The sequence below is a fragment of the Trichoderma asperellum genome, chromosome 2 (genome assembly GCF_020647865.1).
Source record: "Trichoderma asperellum chromosome 2, complete sequence".
Lineage (NCBI taxonomy): Eukaryota > Fungi > Ascomycota > Sordariomycetes > Hypocreales > Hypocreaceae > Trichoderma > Trichoderma asperellum.
In genome coordinates, this window is record NC_089416.1 from 153361 (window position 1) to 166174 (window position 12814).

General features: G+C 43.9%; 5 protein-coding genes across 5 annotated transcripts; 2 read left to right on the forward strand and 3 right to left on the reverse strand.

Moving 5' to 3' along the window:
- Window positions 1-2173: 2173 nt before the first annotated feature.
- Window positions 2174-3085, forward strand: TrAFT101_002351 (uncharacterized protein). The gene has a single exon (XM_066126580.1). The coding sequence runs from the start codon at window positions 2381-2383 to the stop codon at window positions 3011-3013; it is 633 nt and encodes a 210-aa protein (XP_065982683.1). The 5' UTR covers window positions 2174-2380; the 3' UTR covers window positions 3014-3085.
- Window positions 3086-3225: 140 nt separating this feature from the next.
- TrAFT101_012001 (uncharacterized protein) lies at window positions 3226-7047 on the reverse strand. Its single transcript, XM_066129439.1, has 4 exons — window positions 6236-7047; window positions 5726-6172; window positions 5165-5673; window positions 3226-5098 (listed from the first exon to the last, which is right to left on the reverse strand). Exons 1-4 carry the CDS (start codon window positions 6436-6438, stop codon window positions 3384-3386), a joined length of 2874 nt encoding a protein of 957 aa, XP_065982684.1. The 5' UTR covers window positions 6439-7047; the 3' UTR covers window positions 3226-3383.
- A 792-nt stretch (window positions 7048-7839) lies between these two features.
- On the reverse strand, window positions 7840-8752 carry TrAFT101_002352 (uncharacterized protein; the record flags this gene model as incomplete). The annotated part of the gene is made up of 2 exons (XM_066126581.1): window positions 7840-8270; window positions 8335-8752. The coding sequence occupies 2 exons, from the start codon at window positions 8750-8752 to the stop codon at window positions 7840-7842; spliced, it is 849 nt and encodes a 282-aa protein (XP_065982685.1).
- Window positions 8753-9902: 1150 nt separating this feature from the next.
- On the forward strand, window positions 9903-10511 carry TrAFT101_002353 (uncharacterized protein; the record flags this gene model as incomplete). Its single annotated transcript, XM_024899458.2, has 1 exon — window positions 9903-10511. The coding sequence occupies one exon, from the start codon at window positions 9903-9905 to the stop codon at window positions 10509-10511; it is 609 nt and encodes a 202-aa protein (XP_024763431.2).
- A 686-nt stretch (window positions 10512-11197) lies between these two features.
- TrAFT101_002354 (putative secondary metabolism biosynthetic enzyme) lies at window positions 11198-11830 on the reverse strand (the record flags this gene model as incomplete). Its single annotated transcript, XM_066126582.1, has 2 exons — window positions 11198-11599; window positions 11648-11830. 2 exons carry the CDS (start codon window positions 11828-11830, stop codon window positions 11198-11200), a joined length of 585 nt encoding a protein of 194 aa, XP_065982686.1.
- Window positions 11831-12814: the final 984 nt, after the last annotated feature.

Consider the following 12814-nt stretch of genomic DNA (forward strand, 5'->3'; position numbering starts at 1 on the left):
AGGCCAGATGTGTTTCCAAATCATTAATGCTAACCACGAGTGATATCTAATAAATATAAGGAGAGGGTGGGCGCTAATGTAGCTTTCTAAGGTCAAGTACTAATATATTTCCAAATACTCGTAAGCATTATACTTCCGTGTAGAAGCATTCAGTGTTTCGTCCTCCGCAACACAGTAAGCAATGACTGTATTTACGTGATTACAGGGCCTAGATTATGAATCTTATTGCCACCTTTAGCTAAGGCACACTATGCAAAGGTTTAGTAAATAAATACGTATACATTATCCAGAAGAAAGCTGGCGCGGAGCATAACCTGATCCATACTAAGTGATATCATAATGTACAATAGTTGTTCATCCTAAGTGACGGGTGAAATAACATAAACAAAATAAGCATATTGGAACGAGCAAAGCCTCGTAGTACCCAAATTCTTATACGAGGCAAATCGTCTCTGGGTTGAGCAGACAGCAATTTCCTTTTACAGGAATAAGCCACAAATACACTGTAAAAGAGATGTTAATTTATTGCGCGCATTGTATTGGCCTGTCTATCCTACTATCTATTGTAAAGAGTGATTTATTACAAGCGATTTCGGATTTTGAAGTAGTACCTTACTCTTAGTGCTCGTCCCTCACCGAATCTCAACATTATTTGTCTACGGGTCTCGGCGCATCCTAAGATCGTTACCTACGTAATTCAAGTCTTCATAACCTATTGCTATCGCACTTAAGAAATTCACATCCCCAACAAGACCCAATTCACGTTTTAATTCTTCTGGATATCCCGCAACGCTAGCCATGTAACAGGCTTCAACCCCTTGAGCTCGAAGGACCAGTGTGAAATTCTGCATCCAGAGCCCAGAACCAAGTATATCATACTTCGAAAGTCGGTTGTCCATATACACTATGGCGGCTGCTTGAGCTCCATAGAACTGGAAATTCTCTGCTAGAGCAGTCTGTCTCTTCTCATGATCATGACGACCAATCGCCAGCAGTTTCCCATATAGCCCCGCGTCAAAGTCTTCTTTGTGATGCATATAATCGATAGGTGTGTCGGGTATATGAGGCCATCCTTCACGCCATGCGTCTGACAAAGCTTTTTTGAGATTTTCTAACTGGGTGCCAGTTAAAATTATCGCTCGCCAAGCTGCAAGTTGTTGTTTGATGCGGTCAACTGAGCTAACGCTAACGACGTTTTTAATATTTCAGGAGATATGCTATCGGGTAAGAATGGTCGGATAGAGTGACAATCATTAATCAGTTGACCCAGCAAGGTTAAGAGGGGAGACTCAGGTTCCACAGTGGACATTGTCAGGAATGGCGGATGAAGTAACGTTTATAATTATCTTCAGCAGAATCTGCGAATTTGGCCAGTTCAAGGAAGCAAGGTAGGGATGGGCTCTGTCTATATAGTAGAGTGGCCCTCACTATGCTTACTATATCATAATGAACATATATATTATTAATTCACCTGTACTTGAACCGTTGGCATGTGATGGGAGAAATAATGATAATGATAATGATAATGACGAAAGCTGCAGTACGTTTCGTTGATACCGCAGTTTACAGCTGTAGTGAGCGACCCAGTTCTCTAAGGGGCAATTGATTAGGAATATTTTTACAGCGCATGGCTACAGAGCACTAGGTAATCTCCGCGTGTCCATTAGTTCTGAGTTTAGCTTGGCGAAGTAAATTCAATCATGTCATCAAACGCAGGGCCATGAGGTCTGGCACCTCCCAAGTCCATGGAAAATATGTCTCTTACAAAAGTTAGACACCAAGTACAATTACGCACGTCACTCTTTTTTTCTTTTTTCTTTTTTCTTTTTCCCGTACTACCTGCCGTAGGGAGTACATGTAGAGGTATACGAGACACCTGTGTCTGTATTCTAAGGGTTCCGCCAGCTTGAGTGGGAGAGAGTCTAGCCTAAACTGTCCAGCTAGCTCTGCACCAATGTTATGGACGCCCTTGCTGTACATTTTTTTCTTGTTTGCGGCTTGTGCATGAGCCGAAACTGGCTCTCTTTACTTCCTTTATAGAAATATCGACATAGCCTCTCAAAATTTAACGAGACAGATATTATCACGTCAGCGTCTACAAACCGGTACCATGCCCATTTCTTCACTGTGGGCTCGCTCTACGGTACTTGGTAGATACCAACCTCTGCGCATATATACGGGTGCAGTGCATTTACGTTATAGTACTGAGTCATCATCTCCATTGCGGGATGGAGGTTCCCATCACCCCATTGCAAGTATGTCTGTAGCCGACGTATAGTCAAAGCCTCAAGTTGTTAGGTTCCTACGCACTAATGGCATTCTCCGTTGTATCATCGCTACAGGCCGTAATCGTATTGTGAAATCTACACCCTTGCGCTTAATGCCACTTGGTGGTTCGATTACGTATGGCGTTGGTTCTTCTGACAAGAATGGTTACCGGAAATTCCTTTACGACATGCTCACTTCGGACGGTCATATTGTGGAAATGGTAGGGTCGCGAAAATCTGGGACAATGCCTAACAACCGGAACGAAGGATGGCGAGGATTCACGATTGACCAGATTGAGCGAAAAGCACGTGTATCTATCCCCTTGCTAATGCCTAATCTCGTTGCCATCAACGCTGGTTCAAACGATTGTCTGCAGAATCTTGAAATTGGACAAATCGGAAGTCGCATCAACGGATTATTGGAGTACATTTGGAGCACTTGCCCAGGCTCTACCATCATCTTGTCTACACTGCTCTCGAACTCGGATACCTTAACAGAGCGGCGAATATTGCGGGCAAATGAGCAATTCCGAGAGTTGGCTTTCCAAAAATACAAACAACACAAGAAAATAATTCTCGTAGATATGCATGGCGCAGATGGGCCCAATGCCGATGAGCTGGTTGACGGAACACATCCAAATGATTTAGCATATCAAAAAATGGCTACCATATGGCAGAGAGGCTTTCGGGAGGCTGTCTCGAAGGGATTTCTGCAAGCATCTGTTCCGAGCAATATTCGAACTTAAGATATGATTTAGCTGTGGGGCTACGTAGATAGATTATGGACGGTAGAGCTTCTGCTCTTAATAAATATTAAGATGCTAAGATAGTATTAATTGTAATACTTTTTTTATGATATCCGACCAATCGATGTGCAACTTTGTGGAGAAACCTTCAATCGGAGAATAGGTAGGCTGTCCAAGAATTTTTACAATACTGAGCTTTTGTTGCAGTTGACTGAACCTAGTTTCTACGTTATGCTACCAGTACAAGATAAAGTCTTTAGAAAGCTAAAATCTTCCACATTCACGACAGATGCTTCATGATTGTAGAGAAAGAAATTCTGTTTTGGGGCTAATAGATATCAGTGACATAGCGACGCCGGGGCATCCTCTATCACGAAGGCAGAGTATTGTTCCAGATGCTGCTAATTGTAACGCGGCCCTCCCAGCCGGGGCTTGATCCACGAACACGATATTCAACCCTTTTGCTTTGGCCCTGCCGAAGCCAGAAACCATTATCATCAAATGTGACGATGGCGCTCGAATCGCTCGGATCCAGCGCGATCCATGTAAATGCACTGACGCCCTTCTCCGCAGTGACGATGAAAGCATTTTCCTCTTGACGGATTGACAAGGCTGGATCAACTAGTTCGGCCTTACTGAGAGGGGTAGCCGTGAAGTAATTGGAATGGGAATAAGTTTTGGTGCCTTGGGTATTCGGCGGCGTCCCGGTGGCAGTAATGTTGGCGATCAAGACTGCATTAGCGGCAGGGAGACTGCCGCCGCTTGTGAGCTGAGGTATATTCATGCTTGCCAATATCGTTGAGTTAACCGAGCCAACCGTGAATTTCTGCGCTTCCATAGATAAGTTGGCTAACCCAACTGGTTTGCCGTCATAGCCAATCCATTCCCAACTGGCCTCACCCGAGACATCGCTCCATAAATCAGAAACCGCATATATATCTAATATGCCTGTAGTGACATTGAATACTGGCGCAATAATAACAGGTTGGAATATGTCTTTTGTCGCGTAAAAATTGACCTTCCAGCGGCCGTCGTACTCTCTGCTTGACCATGTCGGCGCTTGCCAGATATCGTTAAGCTGCCAATACAGTGAACCTAACTGTCGATGAGGCATACCCGAGCCGGCACGATAATACTGAATCTTGGTGTGATAGAAATCGGCCTGGAATATTTGGGTGGCATGGCACCAAGCAGAGAAGTTGGCGATGGGGTCTGTTTTAACGGGCTGTGGATACCATAGCTGAACACCCAGTGTCATCTCGCCCATGCCTCTGAGAGGATCAGCAATATTAGTAGTAGTTAGGCTGCCAGGTGGATAATGGTGGTTCCGCAAGACGGTCATGGTTGAATTAAAAGATAGTTGGTCATCAGGAATGGCCTCACGCCACGTCTCGATGCTGGGCATAGAATGGAAACCGAACTCATTGGCGAATCTGCCAGCGACATAGTGATTGATGTCGAAAGCCTGGGCTGCGTTATAATCGTAAAAGTCGCTGTCTCCATATAAGTAACCAGGAGTGGTGTTATAGAGGCGATCAACAAACGGAATCGGCAGACTAAAATTGAGTTCCAAGTAGCCGTTGTTGGTGCTACAGGGCATATAGCTGATGCTCCGAGAGTTGCCATAGACGACAGGTAGCAATGTGTTAAGAAATAGCTCCAGATACTCACTTAAGTAACGTTCATATTGGGCTGGAGCATTAGACTTTATAGCAGGTAGCTCATCCTTCTCCATTTCATTTCCACCGGCCCATAGTGCCATGGACGGATGATGGTTGACACGTCGCACTTGATAGACGGCCTCCTGGCGGACACTTTCGAGGAAGGCCAGCGCGACTGGGTACAAAGAAACACTAAATTCGAATTCACACCAGAGCAGAATTCCCATCTCATCAGCAAAATCGTACATGAAGTCGGGTGCGTAGGCGCCGCTGGACCAGACGCGCAGCATATTCTGATTAGCGTCCACAACATCAGAAAGGATCTCATGTATGTGCTCAGGTGTGATACGCGGCCAAAAAGGGTCCGGTGGAACAAAGTTGCTGCCTTTGGCATAAAAAGTCTGCCCATTGATTTCGAAGTGAACTGCGATCCTGATTAGCCGGATCGATATTTATAACATGCATGGAAGCGTAGTAGACAATGACTTACAATTGCTACCGTTAATAATTCCTTGGGACAGCTCCAGGTCGCTAATAGGCTCCATGTTGAGGACAATAGTCCTAAAGCCCATTCTCTTGCTAACAGAGGCGATGGTCTTACGTTTTGAGATAATTTCGACGGTCATGTTATAGAGCTTCTGCGCACCAAGGCCATTTGGCCACCAGAGCTCGTATTCAGAAGCATTGAGCGTCGCAATACCGGTGATGACGTCCCCTCCATTCACTATGTTACTAAAACTCCCATTACTCACCTGCTTTTTAGTGTCTAAATCTACAATTGAGTATCTCAGGTATGCTTCGAGAGGGATGTTTCCGACAACGTCCACACTCGCGTTGAAAATCCAGTCGGTGGACTGATCCGGTGGCACGTTGTTCAGTTGGCCATATCGGTACAAATCAAAAGCCGAATTTTTAACATATACAGATTCCGGCCCGTCAAGTTGAACGAGGTACGCAGGTTGCCAAATGCCTGCAGGAGAAAAGGCTGGGCCCCAGTCCCTGCAGATGGTGTCAGCTGTATGTCAACTCAGCAGATGAAGAGCTAACGCACCATCCAAAGTCAGACTGTTCCTTCCGTACAAACTGTCTGTTGGGAATCTCGTAGACCTCATCAATGCCGTTTGGCCATGTCTCCTGTCCAGGTTCCGCCGCAATAGTTGCCGAGATATTGGGTGCAGCGCCAAACCTAACAGCAAGCTGCGGTTGCTGAGCTTGGCAGGATGCCAGGACTTCAGAGATATTAAAAACCCACTGACGAAACTGATTATCAGCGTTGGCAATCTGTTGTCCACAGAAGTCGATGGCGGCGTAGGTGTCAAGACCGTTAAAGACGAGGTAGGTGGCCAGGCCCTCAGAGCTTTTCCTGTGGTTGGTCAGATCATGTACCTGCAGTATATCGGTCACGGCGCACTGATCGTACAGTCCATTGATTTCGCTCGTATATGTCCAATTATTAAAGCCAACCCAGCGAAGGTTGAAGTCGTTTAGTTCGATCAAACTGTGAAGGCTACCATGTTAGTTATGCTATACCCTGCCGTTCCAGGCATCTACCAGGACGTACGGGTCACTAATAATATTCGCTGCGTAAAGGTCGACGTGGGCGTGCGATGGGACTTTTCCGGGAACGGATATATTTGGGAAGTTTGGACTTATAAGAGTCCACTGCTGCTTAGAAAGATCTAAAATATTGCACGATGCCTTTGCAAATTTTGTCAGCAGCACAGCAGCCGTACCAGCGGCCTGTACGTATGAAGAAAGCCCCATGATATACCCCAGCGGCCTGTATAGATAGCATTCAGTTTATCTCTAAGACGTAGGCAGTACTTCAGAGATGAACAGATGTAGTATTTTGGCAACCCGGCGAATAGAAGGCATGCTCTTATAACAACCCAAAGCGATGGTGATCTCCAAAAGAGGCACCGCACGGTGGCAGATGACATCAAGTATCCCAGTATAAAGTTCATTCGAATCAACATTCGGTATTATGGGGTCTTGTGACCAGGTATCTGCCCCAGAGGCCTAAACCCTGCCATTTTTTTCCCATTGGCAGTCGCGCAAATATACTTCAAATGATCGGCAGGGAATGGGCACATATTGGTGATATCAGGAGAAGGTACATGTATGCATTTTGGCGGCTTCAAAATGGAACAACATGAATTTTGTAGAGCAGAGAGCGACCCTAGCAGCGAAATGTAAAATGTAATGATATGCATGCGTTTTAACACTTTGCGCATCTCAAGTTGCGGCTACGATCTGCTCTAAACCGCCCGTGATGACACCAGATATCAAATTTACTCACCAACGGCACCAGTTGAGCTTGTCTTAGTCGGGTGACGCAGTTGGTTGATTTGGAGGTAGCGTTGGAATGCGGGGTGTTGCAGTGAACTTTTAGGCTGGCGCTGGTCCTGCGGGGTGCGAAAATCGGACCCGAAAAGCCCTGATGTCCCGGGTTAGCCTTAGCCGAGGGGTCAAGACGCTTCATTGAGAACACTGCTTGTGTTGTAATGAGTATCACCACAGTATGGGTTCGATTAAGCGAATACAATAGGCTGCTAATTGGCCATCATTGTACAGTTGGGGGGGGGGGGGGGGGGGGGGGGGGGAGGCAATATCCAGGCTAGCAAACTGCGGCTTCGATAGTCAATACTACATCGTGTAAACACCAGAGGAGCTACCCGTCACCCCTCAAGAATTCAAGCTGTCTTGTGATACCAAATAGTTGAGTAATATGTCTTATTGGTTTAGTTTCTGGGATTCTCGAGATTTACATCAAACCTATTGTGCTCTTAGGAAGGGTGTTACTCATTATAAAGAGCTGACCTACTCACATCTCAAATCTAATTACTTGAAGGCTGTAGCAGAAAACGATGGCTTCAAATAGCCTCAAACATTAAGATGTAAATGAAACGGGTGACTATGGATACCACGTAGAGTACATCCAGATCAGCCGCCTACTACAAGACCCTGTTTTTTAAATTTCTTTTTTGGTGTCAACTACTGTATTATAGATGCTTGATAACAGTTCCTATATTGTTTAAACTTAATAGAGAGACAACTAGCCAGCTCCATGGTATATTCTAGTATATTCTACTACATATCTTCCAACACCAAGCTAGAGAATGTATAACATTGCAATACCGAAACGTAGATAATAAATATAAGGAACTACATTTCAGCGATCGCCTGCTTGATGACTACATCAAAGTTCTCTTTTGGTAGGCCATATTTCTCCAGATCAATAGCTTTGTCCTCATAATTTGAACCTTGAATGCCTTGAAAGTACATCGCAAATAGCCTATACCACTCCGCATAGCCATCGCCTTCTCGGATTTTCGACTCTGTGGGCGCAATTATCTCTGGAGCATCTTTTTCACTAATATCCCAGTCTGCGTCTCTTGTCCCCGTGGCTCGCTTGATCGCCTCAAAAATATCTCGCTGTGAGAGCTCGAAAGATGAATAGTAATAGGATTTGTTTCTGAACTGGGCCAACTCAGCTTCTGGCAGGTTGAGAAGTACAGCAACTCCTTCTCCAGATCGTGAAAGGGTTGTCGTCGAAATCTTAGCGTCCGCGTTCTTGAACATTTCTGCTTTCCGGCCTTCAACATCAATGCCCCAGAGGCCGAGTTGAATGTTAAAATCCAGCCAAAAGTTTGTAATAACAGCAATCCAGCTTCACTCCAAGATCTTCGATCATTCTGCGTCTCGCTACTTTCGGCGCCATCATAGAATGCTCATTCTCAACTTTTGGTGCATCGACGCCAAACTCTGTTGGAAAGATGTATGGCACTCCAGCCTTGGCGGCTGCCCGGATAAATCGGTCCCCAAGATCCATGTTAGGAATCGGAACAATCACTACCAGAACGTCTTGCCCTTTGAGAGCATTTACAAGGAAAGACTCATCCTCGAAAGACCCTCTTTTGACGCTGACTTCTGATGGAAATTGGCTTGTAGATTCGTTGCGTTGGATGGCAGTTATGGTATGAACCCCTTTGGATAGTAGTGCTTTGAGAGTCGGCTTGCCAACTTGACCACTGGCGCCAACAATCGCAATCTTACGGCCTGTCAGTGTATGCGCCATTGTGAATCAAATATTAAAAACAGAAGTTGTCACTGAAAATAGAAGTTGTAAGTCGAACACTTAACATAGAAGTTGTGTAATTTTGACCAGGCCTTTTAAAATGCCATGACCAGCCTCAATATATACGAATTCACTGGTCCTCCATTCACGAACATCATACATTATGAATATTATCACTGCCGCACCAGCGGGTGACAAATCAATAATTAATAATTGCATAACCTAGTTTCGTATAACTTAGTTATATTCCAGCGTTCATATATATGCAGCGGAAATCGCGGAGAACTGGTTCGTAAAATGTCAAAAGAGTCAAAGACTGACCAATTTAACACACACTTGAACTGGACAAAATGCTGAGAAACGCATATAATCCGACCAAATATACCGGGGTAAAAGAGATAAACAAACTCAAATAAGCCCAACAAAAGTTAAGAGATTAGCAAATAAAAATTAGATAAATGGTCTCATGGCTGGATTCTCAGAACGCTGCGCCAAAGACATGAAGAGGGATTTGAAAGATGGTTTGAGATACGAAGTTGTCTGTATTAGTAAAGATAATTATATAATAGCATATATGTTGATTCAAATTAGCCTGGCCATTGACGTTAATGTCAGGGCACCAAAAGGATAGTCTAGAAAGTCACCCCAACAGAGACCATGTTTTCACCTGATTGTTAGCGGTGAAAGCAAACGATGTATTGCCCACGCCCGGCCACAGCAGCGTGCACAGAAAGGCTAATTTGATGACCAACTAATTTCCCGTTCCGGTCTAGCATTACAAATAGAATGGCTGATTAATGATTAAAGATTCTGCTGGCTGCTTAATAGATGGAGTTCTCCGCTAAGTACTATCTCTTGCCTTGTAGACTTAGCTTGCGAGTGACGTCCAATGCTGAGTGATGTTTATCCATAAACAAGTCTATCTCCATGACTAGAGCTATGTATATATATATATATGCTGCTCTCTCTCTCATTCAATATCAACTTTGATTGACAATCAGCCTGTTTTAGTCACAGAAGATAAGCGTATGCAACGAAGATCTCACATATAATTCTTAGAATCACCCATTTGCAATCTTCAGATCCTGTCGTCTGTTATAATTTCATTATTATCCCTCTACCTTCAACGCATCTGCTCCACACCGCAAAGATGTCTTTCATATTTACACACCGCAATCCAGAAATGCAACTGGAGAAAAAACGCACAGCTGTTGTTTTTGCAGACCTTCAAAATGAATTTTTGGTCAAATCTGGAAGCTATTATCCAATAATTGCAGACAAGTTAAAAGAACTTAATGTCTTTGACAATATCGAGGAACTATTGAGGTGTGCGAAAGAAAACGATTACCATGTCATCCACTCGCCACATTATTATTATCCAACCGATCTTCAGTGGGTTGCTCCAAACAACGCGATTTCAGACTACCTCGTAAATCTACCCACTGGTTTTGTTGGCCGGAAAGACCCTGTTGATTTGGAAGGCTTTCATGGCTCAGGTGCTGACTACCCAGAGCGGTTGAAGAGATACCTTATGGATGGAAAGACAGCAAACACATCCCCTCACAAAGAGTTATCATGCCTTTCAAACGATTTAATTAAGCAGCTGCGTATGCGACGCATTGAGAAGGTAATTATGGCGGGACCCGTGGGAAATCTGTGCTTGGAGAATCATATGCGCGATCTTCTCGAGGCCGGCTTCGAAATTGCGATGGTACGTGACGCTATCGCCGCCGGCCAAAACGAAGAGGGAGACGCCTAGCTGCAATGGTAAACTTCCGTTTCATGGCCAATGCGCTTTGGACGACGGAAGACATTGTTAAGCGAATGAAGGCAGCAGCGGCAGTGGACAAACAATAATGCACTTCTAGATGAAAATTGTATTTTTATACCAATGTGGTTTATGTTACAATTTAATTAACACGCACTGACGTATATTTCGTTCTACATCTAGTACTGGCATGTTTAAAATTGCAATTACATAATACATGTTATGCGATTCAGGCGTCGAGCGCTATGTGATTTGGAATGTCCTGGTAATAAATTCTTGGCGTATAACTCCTATCGTACAATTACGCAACCATTGCCCCAGGCTAGCCCTTACTAGCTAATTTGCAGCTGAACTAATTTCCCATCTAGGGCAATGTCACGGAGTAGTTACAGTAATTATGCCCGCGTGCCTAATTGCCTGTACGCTATGAGATAATGTGTCAGTGCCGCCGACATCGATAACGTGATCAAATCCTTCACCATTGGGCGTAAACTTTCTAGCCGTTCGTCCCCAGTGTTTATCTTCATTATAATTAATAATATAATCAACGCCAAGGCTTTTGAGCAATTCATATTTCGCGGGAGATGAGGTTGTAGCAACGACCCTAGCACCTCCTGCTTTTGCAAACTAATTTTCGTATTAGAGTCCTCTGCGGTTGAATGATGGTATAAACAAACTCAACGAACCTGAATCGCAAAGAGGCTCACGCCGCCAGTACCTTGAGCCAGCACCCATTCACCTGGCTTCACGGCCTTTAGCCCATAAAGTGCATTCCATGCTGTTACACCGCAAGCAGAGAGTGATGCACCCTGGAGATATGACAAATTAGAGGCTCGGCGTACTGGCCAGGACTCTTCAAACACTCCATATTGCTGAAAAGTGCCATCATAAGAGCCGCCTATACTGCCATTGTGCAATGCAGCCATCGTCATCTGGCCGGATTGATGTCCTGGATTGAAAAGGGCTGTAACTCGATCTCCTTTCTTCCACTTCGTGACTTTTGGTCCAACGTCAACAACTTCACCAGCTCCATCAGATCCACCGACAACAGGAAGATTTAGATGGAATATATAATTGCTCTATGAGGTCAGGTTAGCAATAAATGAAGATATCAATCTTCACTTTACTTTAAAACTGGCCTTTGGTTTTGGAATCAAATGATCGCGATAGTTTAGCGAGGCCGCATGTAGTTTGACTAAAACTCCATATTCACCTACTGTAGGGATTGGTCCATCGGCAAAGTCATACTCATCAAGGCCTCTTCCCTGCCCCATGATAACCCATCTCTTCTGAACTGTCGGGAGAGTCATGGTAGGACTGCTGTAAGGTATAGTCAAGGTAGTAGAAGAGTATAATAATATGGGTAGCTAATGAGTGCAAAAACGAACTCAACGTCTTATGTTCCATATTAACTTTTCAAGTGGTAGAACATACATTCTTTTATAGTCAAATCTATATGAACAGGTCCACCACGAATTGTAAAACCTTTTTTATAATCCAAATGATGACATTATACCCGTCTAGTTTTCAGCATAAAAGGTAGTAGCACAGTGCGATGCAACACTGGTTGTATATTGATGTCAAATCCACTTTAAAGTCTAAGGCAATGATTCGCTAAGCATTATTTGCTTAGCATCATTTGCTAAGCATTATTTGCTAAGCATCATTTGCTAAGCATGCTGAATTAGGTTTGGGCAGGACACACATTTTGCAAAATAACTCGATACTTGTATGTACGTCCACCTATACTACGCTCTAATTTTAGCGTCTAAAGCTTGACATAATGAATTGATGATTTTACATTATTGAATTTCATAGTTGCGGATGGTATATTATACTTAATCTCTGCCTTAACTTAACTAATATCAGAATACCCTTATTTGCTGTCTGCTTTCTTGAGTTTAATGTATGCATTTATCTATAACCCTCTTTTGCCTGCGAACTAGCATCTCAGTTTCAAATTTCTTTTTCCCAGTAATTGGAGTTCTAACTGGCGTGGAAGCTGGAAAGGCTTCTATCTTAGATGCTCTGCTGAATATATGCACTTTCCGCGGTATTCGTATCGGCTCTAGAGATCAGATGGAAGAGATGATGGCTGCAATAGCCAATGGAATTCAGCCTGTCTTGGATAAGAGGATATTCAAGTTAGAAGAACTGAGAGAGGGGCTGGAATATCTGGTAAGTATACTACGTCTTTTAAGCGATGAACCTACTAATAAATCTTATAGGAAGCCAGAAAGCATGTCGGCAAAGTTGTAGTTAAGATTATTTAGCGAACTAAGCATGAAACAAAT